The 18,459-nt window shown below is 32.7% G+C and overlaps 1 protein-coding gene across 1 annotated transcript in view; it reads left to right on the top strand.

Annotated features, from left to right (window-relative positions):
* LOC111698218 (tight junction protein ZO-2) overlaps positions 1–18,459 on the top strand; it is a gene marked incomplete at its 3' end in the record, with an annotated part of 30,767 nt that overhangs the window by 8,347 nt on the left and 3,961 nt on the right. Inside the window, 6 exon segments of the mRNA XM_023468499.1 lie at positions 9,246–9,418; positions 15,866–15,935; positions 16,828–16,945; positions 17,202–17,284; positions 17,522–17,659; positions 17,723–17,843. Of these exon segments, the coding sequence (XP_023324267.1) occupies positions 9,246–9,418; positions 15,866–15,935; positions 16,828–16,945; positions 17,202–17,284; positions 17,522–17,659; positions 17,723–17,843 (703 nt within the window).

Here is an 18,459-nt window from a genome sequence, read left to right as displayed (position 1 = left end):
ATAGGGTCGAGTGTCTTGTGTTTGGTGTCAATTGTCTAGTGTCGAGTGTCAAGTACGTCTAGAGTCTAGTTTTCACTGTCTAGTGTTTAAAGTCTGTTAAACATTGTCTAGTGTCTAGTGTCTAGTGTCTAGTGTCTAGTGTCAAGTGTTTAGTGTCTAGTGTCTAGTGTCTAGTGTCTATTGTCTAGTGTCTAGTGTCTAGTGTCTAGTGTCTAGTGTCTAGTGTCTAGTGTCTCTAATGTCTAATGTCTAGTGTCTAGTGTCTATTGTCTAGTGTCTAGTGTCTAGTGTCTAGTGTCTAGTTCTAGTGTCTAGTGTCTAGTGTATAGTGTCTAGTGTCTAGTGTCTAGTGTCTAGTGTTTAGTGGCTAGTGTCTAGTGTCTAGTGTCTAGTGTCTAGTGTTTAGTGTCTAGTGTCTAGTGTCTAGTGTCTAGTGTATAGTGTCTAGTGTCTATTGTCTAGTGCTAGTGTCTAGTATCTAGTCTATGTATGTGTCAAGTATGTGTGCCTGTGTGTTAAATTACAATAAAAGGTTTAATATTAAAATTCACCCCAGAGTGCAGGGATTTGAAATTAGATCCAGGAAATTATAAAGAACAGAATACATTGACTACAGGGGGATACAGGGACTACAGGGACTACAGGGGGATACAGGGACTACAGGGGGATACAGGGACTACATGGGGAGGGGGGATACAGGGGCTACAGGGGATACAGGGGCTTCATGTGGATACAGTGACTATAGGGGGATACAGCGGGATACAAGGAGCTACAGGGACTACAGGGGGATACAGGGGATACAGGGGCTACAGGGGATACAGGGACTACAGGGGGGATACAGGGACTACAGGGGATACAGGGGCTTCATGTGGATACAGTGACTATAGGGGGATACAGCGGGATACAAGGAGCTACAGGGACTACAGGGGGATACAGGGGATACAGGGGCATACAGGGACTACAGGGGGATACAGGGACTACTGGATACAGGATAGAGAATACTGGATACAGGATAGAGAATACTGGATACAGTATAAAGCAAAGGATGCATGATGCAAGATTAATTTTGTCATAAAATCCAGGATACATTCTTGACAAGTTAGTATTCTATAAATCAAATTTACACGACAAGATGTTACAATAAAAATTATCTTGTTATTTGATTCCCTTTTTATTTTTTATTTTTCATACCTTTGCTAAATTCACTTTGCTCTTTCCCTCACTTTCAGATAATATTTTGTCCACAGAAATTATGTTGGAAACCTTATAAATTTATTTTATTGTACTTTCCGTCAAATATTCCAATTTGCATTTTTAAATAAGACTGGGGTTTCTCCGAATTGAGCCTTCCTCCATAAAAACATTTAATGTAAATACAGGCTTACAGCAAAAACAAGTTTTGCTTTTTTATGTCCTCACAGATTTCTACACAAGGTTACACCTAAAGGATGATATTTTATTGACGACCTGAATGTCAGATTTGGTCTGAGTTCGATTATAGCATTGATTCAGGATTCAGAAATGATGCCAAAAATAAAAATATTTTTTTTTATTAGTTTAATATACATTTCAGACTTAGCTCAAAATTAAACACCAAATCAGCTTTTTGTTTGTTTACATATTCAGCAGTAAGTTTGGCGTTACACAGCTCTGTAAACATTTTAAATAAAAACATTTTTTTCTTATTTATTCATATTTTTATTCAACTACAAAGCATCAGATATTACAAATAAGCAATAACAATTTACTATGTAGTTTGGACCCGCCTAACCAGGGTAGGTTGTTTTGAGTGGTTGGCACGAAGTTAGTTAACTATACTGATTGGTTACACACATCAAGTTATGTTTTTGGATAGGTAAGGAGTTGATTGGAAGGAAGGAGATTGTCAGGTGATCTGTGGCAGGCTGAGATCAGAGGGATTAATGTAGAGATAAATTCAAATACAGGGTATTTATAATGGTGGATACACAAACACTAATAAGCTAATAAAGTTCCAGTTTTTTCTGAATAATTTAAGTTTAAACATCTGTAAAATGTTTAAGAACAAATTGTGCACAACAATATCATAGCATGCTGAGTCAAAAATTATTTGAAACATTAATTTTTCTATGACGGGGGTTGTCAGTTTATAGACTTTTAGATATTATATATTTTAGATAATATATTTTTGATTTTATTGATTAAAGCTGTGAAACATCTACCCAGTAGACCCAGATTATGTTGAAAATTGTTAAACAATAAAAAATCGAAAAATTATAATTTCTGAAATGTCAATGCTTCGCTACCCCCCCCCCATTCTCTCTATGTCGTGATGGTCTAATTTGATATGATTAGATACATTTTTAAACTGTCAACATATCATTAGAAACATGCTTTTATATATTCTAGCTTGCTTGTCAAAAAGCAACAGTGTTTATCAATAATTATTATGAATATAAGAGATGTGTTGTTACAAGGGCAGGAGAAACTAAGATTTTAATCTCTGATAAAGATTGTGTTGTTTAGATAATTACATGAATATGGGGGGGGGACATTGGGGAGAGGGGGTGGTGTTGGGTCATCTTCTGTGTAGAGAGAGCAGTGAACCATGCTAGAGCCGGTGTCTGACTGATTCTAAAAACTGGTTTACCCCCTCCTCCCCTCTCTTCCCCCTCTCACACTACTCCTGGTTTCTCCACTAGGCCGGGACGGGTGGACGCGCGCCTGATCCTCTCTGTAGCAGGTTCAACAGTTGAGCAGAGCTACGCACGCAAGAACAACGCGCGTATAATGATTAAAAAACCTTAATTTTAAATTTATCAGTGATAATAGTTGGTTTGTTACAATTAGTAAGGCTGGATATCAGTGAGAACGGTAAATTTGTATCAGGGTTGTGGTTAGACCTAGAGAAGGGTTAAGGGTTCAGGTGTGGAATCTCTGGTATGAATTGTGAACCCTGGGGCAGAATCTTACAAATAACCTGGTTTAAGCTAAGATGCCAAGTTTGTTGAGCAGAGTTCCAAACTCTAGGAGAAACTTATAAACTCGTAGATCCATCCTAAGCTCCTAGATTAAACTGTAAACCCAGAACCTGGAGCTAAACTATCCTGTTCAAATCCAACCTTGCACCTCCGTGATCCCTGCATCTCAATCTCGACCTATGTCTAACATAATATTGAAAATTGTTTAGTTTTCAAACACATCCGATCACTCCACACATCTGCTGCTCCAATAAAATGAGCTGGATTGTGAAGCAAGTGTAATTAAACCCCAGTATGGAGCGAAGGAGCAGAAGTCAGGTTCGACGGGTTGAGAACGGGTTAGCTCCACATTCCCGTCATGTCTCCAGTAGCAGACTTGAGCAGGGAGTTCGGACAGATGTCGGACCAAGGCCAGAGCAACCGGAGCAATCCCGAACCTTGAGCCCGGATCGAAAAGATCGTTATCGTTCATCCGGGCGTGGACCAGGGTTTCCTTCAACAGGGTTTCCTATCACAGGGTTTCCTAATTATACGTCAGGATACCCTGGACACCCCCCGCCCAGTGATAATTTGGTTAATCATCTTACTCCTCAGTCTAACTCCAATTCATACAATCAGTTGGGTCAACTTAATCTAGCGCAGGTATAATAATTCTTCGCAAAAATCAAAAAAAAAAATTTTTGTTATTTTTGCTTATGCTAACTTGCTAAGATAGTGAAATATTGTTAGTGCTTGAAAACTTTTTGCAAATAATCTTTGAAGAATGTGCAACAATGGTCTAAGATCGGAATGAAGAGAGCAGTGGGGGGGAGATAAGAAGAGAATTAGGCTATATAAGGAAGAGAGAAGGGGGGGGGAGTCTGAACCCAACATTCTTTTCTAAAAAAAAAATTGACAGCAGAGTATTTTTTAAGCTTTTTTTCTACCCTTACTATAAATTAAAATAAATCTACTTTGAATATAAACTGATTTTCTCTCCATAAACCTGGGTTTAACTTTATAAACTTCATGGTGACAGATTTTTTGATATTTTTATTGGAATTTATCAAGCTTGGCTGTAATATCAGACTAAAGTAATTTGATTTTTATTTTAAAAATTGCATATTTATAACATAAATTCTTTATATAAAGAGATATGGAAAAAATAAGAGTTGAAATCCTTAAATACAATGGATGAATTTATTTGATAAAATACATTTATTTTTTTGTCGTTAAAATATTTCGCTTGATTGGATTTACAACCCTTCTTCAAATATCAAAGGTTTACACCATCAGGTTGCAAAGATATAGGAATTAGAAAATTTGAGTTGGTTGCAAAAGCTCAATTCCTGTTAGGGTTTTTTTCTTTAAAATATATTTTTGTTGGTACGTAGATAGTAAAATATATTTTTGTTGGTACGTAGATAGTAAAATTGCCGAAAAACATTTCAAGTATCCAATGGAATTTGGCTAATTTATATATATAGATGTAGTCAAAATTTAAGATATGCCAAAATCTGCATGAATAGGTGTATTGGGTGCATAGAGCTAGGTTTTTTTTTAAGGGGGATATTTATGTATATGAATAGGGGTATGAGAGGGGGGGGGAAGATGTTAAGTTACAAAAGTGCAAATCATATTTTATTAAAAGAATCGTGAATAAGTTGTAAATTTTCTTTAATATTCGTGATTCAGTTATAATAATAATAATAATAATCATAATAATAATACTTTCGTAAGATCTAATTTTAACACTGCACCTACTTACCATGTATTTACTTTTTTTTATTTCATTGATAAATTTCTATTAATTTATTTTATTTAATTCTAATTGTACTAAAGAATTCCTATGAATGGATGTTTTTCTGTTTATTTGTTTACTTTATATATTGGACAATACATGGTTGTCAGCATCCAAACATAATAACGATTCTTCTATATCAAAATAACATTAAAATGTTTTAAAAATTTGAAATATTTGTGTTTTTTTCTTTCCTACTTTTTAAACTATAATTCTACTTTATGTTATCCGTTTTGCACCTCCAACCCCTTACTTACTTCCTTCACCATTCCTACCCCTCCACTTTTCACCTTTAAGGGACCCCTCTGCTAAACCCACTCCCAGCCCCCCTCTCCCCCTATTATAACTGCACCCGAAGTTTTATGTTTGAAGCATGCTAAATTTGGCATAAAGGTCTCTACTGCCTTAGTTTTCAAGCTAATTAAGTAGTTTCTGTGTAATAGCTATAGAGTCGAAAATATATATGTCTGTATTGTTGTTAAAAGGTACTATAACTACAAAACATTTAAAATATAAAAAAAATAAAATGTTACTTTTGTAATTGTCCCCGATGGATAATCCCAGAGTGTCTGTAATCGTAATTTTAAAATGACTCTTCGAGTATATCGTCTTTTTTATCTGTTGCATTTTGACGATTTCCTTTATTGTCTCAGCAACGTAAATCCTCATTGAAACCAGAAAATTTGAGGATACCGTTGTTAATCAGACACGACATTAAAAACTAAAGGGAAACTTAAAATTACGCTAACTGCCCCTTTAAACCCAAGTTCTACTTCTCTCCTTGGTGAAGATCTCTGTAGACCGCACCCAGCGTGGGAAGGAAACCCTGGCCGCCATGAGCCTCCCTGATTTGCGGTGCAGCACCGAGCCTCCGCTATGGAAAAGGAAAATATTAAGAAAACAAATTATTAAATTAATTCGATTTGGTTAAAATCTTTGATTTAAGCGATAACTTTTTGAAAAACTATTTATGTTATACAAATCTTTTAGTACTATTTTTTTTTTTTAGAATTATCTAAATTAATAAAAAATAAACAAAATTCTTAAAATAAAGAATTTAACTCAAATCTAATTCATTTTCGAATTTGGTTTTTTAATATCTTTCTTTTCGCATAACAACCTTTTGAAGTTTTAGTATAGAATTTGTATTCCATAGCGGAGGCTCGGTGCTGCATAGCAAATCTGAGAGGCTCATGGCGGCCGGGGTTTCCCTCCCTAATCCAACTCAGACACATAAAATCATTAGTTTCAACATATCTTTCAGATTTAAACTTATCTTTGACGTTTATTTTGCAAAAAGGATATTTTTGGCATAAATTATGCAAATTCTCAAATATGATAAGTTTTAGGGATTGTGAGGTCAGGTGTTTTTCCAAAATATACTTGTGTGGCAAATATCTATCCTTTTTGAAATCTAGATATTTATTTATTTATTTATTTATGTGATTAAAGATATTACATTTTTTTAAATATGTTACGGCTGTGTTACGTGTTTATATTATGTTGGCGGATTGGTTTTTAGAAAGAAAATAATTTTAATTTAATTTAGAAGATCCAGCTAAATAGGAATAATTTTAATTTAATTTAGAAGATCTAGCTAAATGGGAATAATTTTAATTTAATTTAGAAGATCCAGCTAAATGGGAATAATTTTAATTTAATTTAGAAGATCTAGCGATATTTTCTGAGATGGGATTTAAAAACTTTGCATTTACTTTTTAAATTGAAAGGAATGACTCCATAAAACTATTTATAATGTATATTTTGTAATCTTTGAGATGTTACAAAAATATTTTACACAAATTGTACATAGTACATAGTACGTGGATACTCGGAAATCAAATTTTAAATCCTAGAAACGTTGAAATATTTATCCTAACTGCGGCGTACGGCCGGCCCCAAAAGTCCATAGATAAGAGAGTACAGAGATCTATTAAATGTTAGACTTTGCGATATTTTCTCCAAAGAGTTCTATTGTGTACAACTGGAGTACTCGACCAATAAGCAGGGTCCTTCGGGATTGACATTCAATTTGAAGAATTAAATTTTTGAATTTATCTCCTTGATTTAATATAACTTAAACGCCCTTCTCTTTACAAATCCCATCCTTCCCCCGTCTTTGCTCCTATTTCCTGTATTTTTTGCATTGTTTCCCGTCTCCCTGGTTCCGCCCTTATTTTAATTATTTTTAGGGGGTTCTTGGAATGTTTAAATAAATGTAGTTTTCATATCGTGTTTAATCTGTTAAACATTATTCTTGACCTCTCATTGTTCTAGAATTCCTTGAATTTTCTAGAATTTTCGAGGATTTTCTAGAATTCTGCATTCTCCGGTCTAATTCACAACAAATGCATGACAATTGACAATTGACAATTGTTTGAAAATGTCATTTCTTCACGCGAGTTTATTTACATAAAAATCTATTAAATGTGGTTTTACTTTTTCCATTATAGAAAGTAAACTAAGTTTAAACAATACTTAGCCAAAAACCAAAAATACATTAAGCTAGTTTGATAAATAGAAATAAGACATATCTTTTCTAAATACAAAGCTAATTTGATAAATAGAAATAAATCTTTTCTAAATGAATTTATAATTTATAAATTCAATTGTACAGGATTATCGAAAAAAATTAGAGTTTTGATTTAAAAAATTGGCGATGTCTTGCCTTTATTACAATAATATCATTTAGTTACGTTGTACACTTGTACAGTTTCATTTACTAGGTTTACACTGTACATACACTGTACACTGTACATAAGATTATTGAGATATGCTGTGCAGTGTACGTTTTATATTGGTTCTTTAAGTTACAATTTAAGCTAAATGATGTAAAATATTTTGCAGCAAACCCTTTATGTAAATAGGTGAAGGAGGGGGGGGGGGGGTTATCTCAAATAAGCATTTTTATCATGGGCGTATTTCATTTGCGTTTTTACCTATAATATAACCCTGCTTAAACAAACCATATTCGGTCTTATTTTTAACTTGAGATAGGTTAATGTTGGCTTAAAATTTTATATTTTCTCAGTCTGCATTCAACTTGCATTCAGCCTGTCAGTTTTGTATCGTTATGCTAAATATGCATTCGACTAAATGCATTTTTTGCACCAAACTAAATTCCTGAAATTCGCTTCTAAAATTTTGTAGAAAGTGTTTATCTTAAATCTCATCAGCCTCCTTGTCCCCTATTTATTCATAGTTAATCAGACGACGTTTCAATCTAATTTTTCAAATATTATTCATGAAACAGAATTAACAAAATAGCCCTAGTCCTGCCAATTCCAACATGTGTTTAAAATTACCAGAGATATATATGTAAAGTTGTTTAACAATGAATTCCGGGTTTTTCTGGTGATGATTGTAGTTTTTTTCTCTTTAACAAATTGTAATATTATGCTATGATTAAAATATATAAACACAATCGCTTTTAAAATTGACTTTTTAAAACAATAAGAAACTTGTAATTAAAATTGTTTGAAATCATGGTTTATGAATACTGTTTAAACCACTAAAGACTATCTATCCATCTATCTATGTAAGTCTCTGCTTGTCTGTTTGTATTGGTAAACTCGGTAGAACCACGAAAGTTTTCTTAAATTGGTTTAAAAAGGGAAAAGTTGGTTTTCAGACAAAGCTAGATTTGATGAAAGAACAACGTAATTTAATATTTTTATTTTGGATCACACAAACATCGATTTAAGACCAAATTTAAAGAATGGCGAGTGGACTAAGATGAACTGCACGTCTTAGTAGCTCGATCAACTTTAGAATTATAATTCAATTTTATTTATAAGAAAAAAGTTACATATCATAGCCGATTCCACATTATCAATCCAATATCAGTGTTTTTATTATATTTTTTTCAACCCTCTGAGATATTATTTTTTATGCCAGTATCTACATTATAACTTAGTAATTTTTACAACAATCATTGCCTAGCAAAATGTTAGTTTTTTATTTGACAGAATCTATAAAAAATGTGTATCTCCGATTTTTGAATTTGTCAAAACTGAAACTAAGATAGAAACTCTTTGATTTAACGCTAAAGAAACTCAGGCCAAATTAAAAAATTTGAGCCGCGGCTTAAATTTGAGACGTGGGTCAAATATTGTTATTAAAATTGTATTCAATGGTTCATGATTTAAGCTGGCGCTATTTGGGGGATTTGAGACGCGGCTCTAACACCTGATGTATTATTGATTTTCATAAAAACGTGAATTATGTTGGATCAAATAAACAAGGTTTAAAATATTAGAGGTTTACACCATTAAAGAAATGGAGATTATTAAATCAAAGGTTGTTGCCGAGTTTTTAACACAAACGCAAATTTTCTTATCTCTATATCTTTGCAACCTGATGGTTTAAACCTTTCACATTTCAAACCTAGATTATTTAATATAACAGAGTTCATAGTTTGAAATATCTAAGGTCTATAGCATTTAGAAAATCAGTGTTTGTGGAAAAGACTTTGAATCCCTCGTTAATGTCTCTTATTGTTCTAGGCCGGTGAGCGTATAGCCTGGGAGCTGCATCACGTGACCTTGAACCGTGTCTCTGGGTTCGGGTTTGGTATTGCTGTCTCCGGGGGGAGGGATAACCCTCACTTCTCTAATGGCGACACTTCTATTGCTATTTCTGATGTGCTTAAAGGAGGGCCAGCAGAAGGAAAACTAATGTGAGTACATTTTTTTATTTGCTTTTAAGGGACTGTAAGCGTAATTTAAAAAGACTTAACATGCAAGGATGGCAAAGCCCGATTCACATTGGTATCCTCTGAGCATTCCTACATGTTTCCCTGCAGTAGAAATGCGCAATACATTTTGTAGCGAAACTGCACAATTGAAAACAATTTTTAAAAATATTATAAGCATAAATACCTGACACAAACATGATCAGATAAATCATTTAAGAGTACTGTTGTTAATCGGACATTGTCATTTGGTGCATTTAAAGTACCTTGTATTAACTGACGCTTGTACAGTCCCTTTAGTTGAATTTGAGAGCTTAACGTGTCTCAATCTTTTAGAAATACAACTTTTAAAAACAAACTGACTAATATCCTTCTTGAGATTTTGAATGAGTTAAACTAATTTCGTTAATTTAAGCCTACGAGCAATGCTTTTGATTTAAAAAAGGATCTCTGCATTCGCCGCAGTGAAAATTATATATTTTTAATCATAAAGTTGAGCTGTTGAACCCACAGAAGTTTTTACTGTTTTCGAATTTAATGAATTTAAGCCGCGTCTCAAATACACCAAAAACCAAATTTTGAGCCACGATTTAAAATTAAATTGCGACTCAAGTTCTTTAAATTCGGCCTCTGGTATTACTATTTCGCTTCTAGCTATATTATTCGGTTAACAATGTTTTGCTAGATGTAAGTTTATTTACCCCCCATCTTTTAGTATTGTTATATTTCTTTCAACTTCTAAAAATGCTAATTTTTCAATTTGTTTTAAAGATTAGAAACTTGATACTTTCTCCTAAAATCGCCTTCAAATAAATTTTTTTTCTTATTAACCCTCTTCTCAATGCATATTTTCTTTGATGAAACTTTGGAAGAAATCTAAAATTTTTATAAATCAATTAATTTCTAAGTGATATTAAAATCTTTTTATATAAATTAGTAATCTCTGTTTGTCTGTTTGTTTGTTTGGATGTTCGATCATAACTCGTGAACCACTAGACCGATTTGTCTCAAATTTTCAGTGGGGAACTCAATAGAACCACGGTAATATTTTTTAGGCTGGTTTGAAAATCAGTATATCCAGGAAAAAAAGAATCTCTAAGAATGAATTCCTATAAATGGATCTCTAAGAATAAATCACTGTAAATGGATCTCTAAGAATGAATCGCTATAAATGAGTCTCTAAGAATGAATCTCTACAAATGAATCTCAATAAATAAATCTCTTTGAATGAATCTCGAATCTCTATAATGAATCTCTAAGAATGAATCGCTATAAATGAGTCTCTAAGAATGGATCTCTACAGATGAATCTCTATAATGAATCTCTAAGAATGAATCTCTATGAATGAATCTCTATGAATGAATCTCTATGAATGAATCTCTATAAATGAATCTCTATAAATGAATCTCTATGAATGAATCTCTATAAATGAATCTCTAAGAATAAATCTCTATAAATGAATCTTTAAGAATGAATCTCTTTGAATGAATTTCTAACTATGAATTTATATGAATAATCTCACCAAAATGGTTCCGCCTACGTAACCTGATCAAATTACACCTTCTATAATTTATAGCATGCTTCTGCCCCCTTTGCATACAAAATTCACGCTAGCCTAAACTGATCTGCACAATTTCAAACATATTTCATGAAAATACAGTTAGATCTAAACATTTTCAAACATATTTCATGAAAATAAAGTCAGATCTAAACATTTTCAAACATATTTCATGAAAATACAGTCAGAGCTAAACATTTTCAAACATATTTCGTGCAAATACAGTCAGAGCTAAACATTTTCAAACATATTTCATGTAAATACAGTTAGATCTAAACATTTTTAAACATATTTCACGCACAATTAAACATATCATTGATTTCATACATATTTCACGAAACACAAACAGATCCTAACTTTTCATTCATATTTAACGCAACCGCAAACATATCTGAACATATTTGAACATTTGTCATGCAAAAACAAACAGATCATAGAGAAAGGAAACAAAGAGGAAAAGCTTACCTCAGATGTACGCAACCGACCTCCCTATTAATTAATTAATAATGTGGTCGGTTGTATGCATCACGATATGTTTACGTATCTGACGCTGTACACTTGAATATAGAGTGATCGTATTTCTTGGGGGTGGTAAAATGCAGATAATTGGATATTTGTATTAATAGCTAGGCAGACACTTAATATGAATTGTAAACATAGGAATATATACAGCAGTACAGTACATTCCAGTTCAGTTGTTTGTTTATGAAAAAAACAAGAATGACAAAAAAATATCTTTTATCCTGAATACATTTCTTTTTCATTTCATATCAGGTGTATTGACTAACTGATTATCCTGTTGGTAAGGTTAGTTTTTTCATGATGAAATATTTAATATACACTTTTCTTCCTTTTTAATACTATCTCCGTATACATATTGTATTGGGATAATTAGATGTCCAGAGGTCTGAACTCTGGTGTAGAAGATCGTAAATCTGAATGGCTTGATCTCGATATCCAACATGGGAACTCTTTGCTTGATTCCCTTAGATATCCCTGCAGGGTATAAGGCTATTCACGCAAATCTGCCCCTTTGGTATAAAAGAAAATTCAACCGATATAAAGCGTAAAGCCTGACCGCGTCAAGCTTAATGCACCGACTGTCCATAGAGTTAGGTACAGTACAAACTGGGACCGGAAAGGTTGACCCGGCTCGGAAATTCAAATTTACAACGGCTGGCCTTGTATTACGACTAATCCGTATGTTTGGATAAGATAGATATGGATAAGATATATATGGATAAGATAGATATGTATAAGATAGATATGGATAAGGTAGATATGGATAAGATAGATATGGATAAGATAGATATGTATAAGATAGATATGGATAAGATAGATATGGATAGGATAGATGATAAAGATCAATGCTTAATCCCAGGATTCAAAACACAAAAGCTCTGACTTCTGAGCTGGAAACTCGCGTATTGTGGGTATATTTATAAATTATATAAATGCTTAATCTCGATCTTTTGTTAATCTGCAGAATAATTCAATCTTTATTCGATACCCGCAGTGTAATTCTACCTTAGAGGGATGTCTGAAATCAATTGTTTAAGCACTGATCCTCAAATTAAAAGTGCCCATAGTGGATATCGAGATCAAGTAATCGGGATCATTTGGGATCAAGAGAATCCAGCACAAAAGTTTTCATGGCTCTGGTTAGGTTAGAATATTGGTTAAGATAAATTTATGGTCACGGAAAGTTGCTCTCCTTCAGAAAGAGGAAAACTACCGATCATTTTAAAATAATCGCAGAGGAACTAATTACTCGACTCAAACTCTACCTTTATTATTCCTCGCAAAGGAACTAATTGCTCGCCTCAAACTCTAACTTTATTATTCCTCGCAAAGGAACTAATTACTCGACTCAAACTCTAACTTTATTATTCTTCGCAAAGGAACTAATTACTCGACTCAAACTCTAACTTTATTATTCCTCGCAGAGGAACTAATTACTCGACTCAAACTCTAACTTTATAATTCCTCGCAAAGGAACTAATTACTCGACTCAAACTCTAACTTTATTATTCCTTGCAAAGGAACTAATTACTCGCCTCAAACTCTACCTTTATTATTCCTCGCAAAGGAACTAATTACTCGCCTCAAACTCTACCTTTATTATTCCTCGCAAAGGAACTAATAACTCGCCTCAAACTCTAACTTCATTATTCCTCTCAAAGGAACTAAATACTCGCCTCAAACTCTAACTTTATTATTCCTCTCAAAGGAACTAAATACTCGCCTCAAACTCTACCTTTATTATTCCTCGCAAAGGAACTAATTACTCGCCTCAAACTCTATATTTATTATTCCTCGCAAAGGAACTAATTACTCGCCTCAAACTCTAACTTTATTATTCCTCGCAAAGGAACAAATCTTTCGCCTCAAACTCTAACTTTATAATTCCTCTCAAAGGAACTAATTACTCGTCTCAAACTCTAACTTTATTATTCCTCTCAAAGGAACTAATTACTCGCTTCAAACTCTATATTTATTATTCCTCGCAAAGGAACTAATTACTCGCCTCAAACTCTATTTTTATTATTCCTATATTGTTGCAATCTGCTGGTATAAGCCCTAAATATTACATAATTCTTTAATTAAAAATATTGAAAATCTATGTTTTAGAAAATTAGCCTTAATGACCAAAAATCAGCTACTTTATAGAAAATTAAGATATATAGTAGTCCCTAACAATATGACCTTTCTTCTGAGCATATTGTTTAAATACATGAATACATGAATATGTAACAAGTTCTATTATATTCAGAGAGCCATGAATCTTCATATCCCCCCTTTGACCAAACTAGCATAGAAAGTTTGTACTAGGACTATGCCAGGTACTTGCCAGGGAACCAACGTATGATCTTAATTACATTTAAGTGTACTGCACTTACTGGGTGGAAAATAACCAAAACTGATTTTGTTTATTTTGTCCATTAAAGTTAAGCAAGCTTTTTATGTACTGCATGATGGGGTTCCTGATATTTTCCTTTTGTTCATATTTGTTTGTTATGAAATAGAAACAAAAATTAAATTTTACCTTTTTATTTTCCTAGAAATCTAGAATTTTTTTTTTTGAAGGGGGGTGGGAGGTGGGGGAGGGGTGTAGTGTGGGATATTTCTGTAAATTATACATCCCTAGTTTAGTTTTGAGTTAAGCTCTTTTATTGAAAAGGGAAAGTGAAGTTTAAGGGTTTAGGCAGTAAATCTTGACCTAGCTACTCACAATAAGCTACTGCAGTAGAAATAAGAATAATATTTGCATTAAATGCAAATTATGATTCCAAGGTTGCCTCATTAAATTCACTAATGATTGAACATGATAACATTAACATGAAATGCAATTTCAATTATAACAATAATAAAATTCCTTCGTGATTTTTATATTATAACATTTTTTCGACAATTTTTTTAGATTTTGACTTTTAGTTGTAAAACCTAAGAACAGAATGGGTTTACCATTCTGTTTTTAGGTTGACATTCAGTTCTGATTGACACTTTTTTGTGTTATGTGTTATGTGTGTTGTACAAATTACAGTTATACGAGGAAAATTTCTCTGTTTTGTACTGGCAGAGGTTGAATGTGTAAATTAATTAGCGTTGTATAAGACATTAACCACTGAAGGTAAAGATAAGAAATCGATTTGATTTCCTAAACATGGACGTTACATCTAGAGGACACGTTTCAAGTACGCATATACGGACGTTACTTGTTCTTATATACGTTAGAGGTCACGTTTTAAGTACGCATATACGGACGTTACTTCTTCTTTAGAGGGCACGTTTCAAATAAGAAAAATTGACGCTATATCTATGAGCCAAGTTACAGCACGTTTTAAGTATGAAAGCATGGAAGTAACAAATGTTAAAGGGACAGTAAAGGAAAAATGAAAGTGGGTATAGACTGAAAGCTAATCACTTAAGCTCTCGATCGCGACCCATGAAAGTTTTATCTGATGTTCCTATCTCGAGAAATTGATTTACAACTGTGTCAAATTTATACGAAAATTAATATATATACAATTTTGTATAAAAGTAGTGGGTTTAAATAGATCAAATTCAGCAAATAAGCAACCAATCTGAAAACGATAATATCCCCGAGGGAGCTAATTATTACTTAGGTTTACTCCAATTCTAATTTTATATTTGTTATTTCTATTTTTAATAGATTTAATTCATAATATTATTTACACGTCCGAATTGCTCGACCAGAAAATCCACCAATGACAGTGCAGTAAAGTGGTCACGTGATACAGGCGGAGACACGTGATCAGTATACTGCTCTGCCATTGGTGATAGTTCTGGTCACGTGATTTAAGTTTAAGATTTTCTAAATTTTACATATATGAACTTTCGTATGATTTTAACACAGTTTTATATCAATTTCTCGAGACAGGAACATCAGATAAAACTTTCATGGGTCGCGATCAAGAGCTAAAGTGATTAGCTTTCAGCCTATACCCCCTTTCATTTTTCCTTTACTGTCCCTTTAAGAGAAAATTACGAACACGTTAATCTATGGCGGCGAGCACGTTTTAAGTAAGAATTCTGTCTTGTTATGAAAAACAAACAATTTTACCAATTTTAAATAGGATGGTAACATAACTGGCGTTTAAAACGTACATCGTATATTCATTGTCACAACGAATTTAAGAAGTTTTAAATTTCTTTTTCTTATTCATTATTTTCCTTTTTGGTTATTATTGCTAATTATATTAATCATTGTTATCATTATTATCATTATTATTCACTCTGTGTTATTATCATTTTATCATTATTATCATTATTATTATTACTATTATTTACTATTGTAATTATCAATATTATTATTATTATCCATTTTTTTAATAATTTTATTTATTATTTAGGATCAATGATCGCGTGATTTCTGCAAACAAGATTTCTTTAGAAGGGGTGGACTACGCTACTGCAGTACAGGTACCCTCTATATATATCTACTCATCTACTCATCTATCTATCTATTTATCTATCTAGATCTTTCTATTATCTATACCCTGATTCATCTTTCAGCTATCTATTTATCTATCCTTCTATCTATTTTTGCTTCTTAAGCATCTATCTATACATAAATCTATTTTTAGCTTTCTATTATCTATACCCTGATTCATCTTTCATCTATCTATTTATCTATCCTTCTATCTATTTTTGCTTCTTAAGCATCTATCTATACATAAATCTATTTTTAGCTTTCTAATATCGATACCCTGATTCATTTTTCACATATCTATTTATCTATCCTTCTATCTATTTTTGCTTCTTAAAATATATCTATCTTTCTATCATCTCTATTAATCTATCTATGTATCTATCTTTCTCCTACCCATTGATCAACCTATGTATTGATCTATGAATTTGTATATATCTATCTATTGTCTATCTGTTGATCTTTCGAGTGATCTCTCGATCTGTTTGTCCATGTATCTAACTAAAGTATAGGTGTTCGGACTTTTATTTGAAATTTTTGGATTTTTGATTAGAGCTCATTATAACACCAACTGATCATTATTTTGTCAATTTTCTTTTTCTTCTCTATTTCAATTCTGAGTTTTCCTTTCCCTCTAATGTTTCTTAAAATCAAGAAAATGCACCAAGGCCTCAACTTTGAATACTTTGTATCTCAGAGCCGGAAACTTATACAGTTTATACTTATACAGTTATACAGTTTTGAAACACAGTTTCGAAAAACTGGTTTTTGGTTTTAAGGAAATTTTGTAGATTTTTCAAAAATTTTATTAAAATTTCCGGCTCATCAGATAGAGTTATATACTTAGATACTCCTCCCACTTTATTGATTTACATTGACCCGTAGGTGCTGCGAGATAGCGGTCAGAGTGTGAACCTGGTTGTAAAGCGACGAATAGTTCTCCCCGCCCCCCCAGAACCACAGAATATAAGAGTATCTCTAGTCAAAACCAAGAAGAAAGATGGTGAGATACACATTTGAATGTCTTGACCAATTAAAAAAAAAACATATTTAGATTATACAAGGGGAGTCATAAAACTGTGGAAAATTAAGACGAAAGCTAAGCATCTTTGTGTGTTTGTTGTTGATAAAGCAAATAGCTTGAGTATAACTGTCGTCTTCCTATTCCACGGTATAAAGGGTCTTGCTGTATTGTTAAAGATTTTTCTTAAAAAAAGAGAAAGTAACAAACGATGTTTTTTTGAAAATAATATTTTCAGATTTTGGGATCGTTCTTGGATGTAAGATCTATATAAAGGAGATCTCTGGGCGATCACTAGCGGATAAAGAGGGCAGTTTGCAGGTAAATAATTCAAAGTAATAAAGATAAATGTTTTAAAATACTTATAGATATATTTTTTTATTAAATGATTATTTTTACAGTTTTAACGGTATTAACGATGCCTATTTTTAAGACCCCAATATTTTTTAATTTATCTGAACCATTTCCTCCTTATTTTCATGGTTTCCAACATTTAACTTTTTGAGCCTCCATTTTGAAAATTTCCCCGCCATTTTTGCTTATTTTCTACAATTCTAGGTTGGGGATTTGATCCAAAAGTTGAACTCCTTGAGTGTGGACGGGTTAAGCCTGAAGGAGACAAGGAAGGTTCTGGAATCTGCGAAAGAAAAGTTGGAAATTACAGTTCAGAGAGATCCTTACCGGTCACCTTTAAAGGTTTGTCGCCATTTTTTCCGACGATTAGATTTGAAATTTTTTTATTAAAATTTTTTTTTCTAGACTGATGCTGCGGAGTCGAGATTAGGAGAAAACCTTTACAGTTCCCCGCCCAGGAAGGATGGGAAGGGGCGGTACGAAGAGACCACACCCCCTTCAAGACCACCTCCACCCAAAGAATCAGGTAGGATTAATGTTTAGAAAAGCTTGTTAAAATTCGCTCTGTTGTCCTTGTTTTTTAGTTACATTCTCTGATTAATGGTTGATTGGCCCTATGAGCAATGAGCATTGTTTATAAAAATATCCGCCCCCCCCTTTCAAACTTTTTCCCCCTGAAGAATAATTGCCTCTAATCGACATGAAGTAAAAATTAGGGGGAATTTTGTAGATTAGCAGGGAGTAGTTCGATCATTGGAAGTTTTTCTTCTTTAATGTTATTAATGGTTTATTTTCGAAGCTTAACTTTTTATTTAAAATTCATAGATAAGATTCTAGATAAGGCCATACAAAAAAAAAATGAAAACTGAATACTCGCCTTAAACTTTAATTTTCTAATTTTTACTTTTTTTGTAGAACTTTGATATTTCAAACTATATATTCTGCTAGATCAAGCATTAAAAGTTAAAAATATATATCAATTGTTTGCACCATCAGGTGACTATAGGATATAGGAATTAGACAATTATAGTGTTTATTTCTTTTCCTCAAGCAACCCCCCTTTAAGATTTTCTAAATTTTACATATATGAACTTTGGTATAATTTTAACACAGTTTTATATCTAAAATTCAAATAGTGATAG

This window comes from Eurytemora carolleeae, unplaced genomic scaffold (assembly GCF_000591075.1).
Source record: "Eurytemora carolleeae unplaced genomic scaffold, Eaff_2.0 scaffold312, whole genome shotgun sequence".
Taxonomy (NCBI): Eukaryota; Metazoa; Arthropoda; class Copepoda; order Calanoida; family Temoridae; genus Eurytemora; species Eurytemora carolleeae.
The sequence above is the reverse complement of the archived record's forward strand: the minus strand, read 5'-3'. Positions and strand labels throughout refer to the sequence as shown.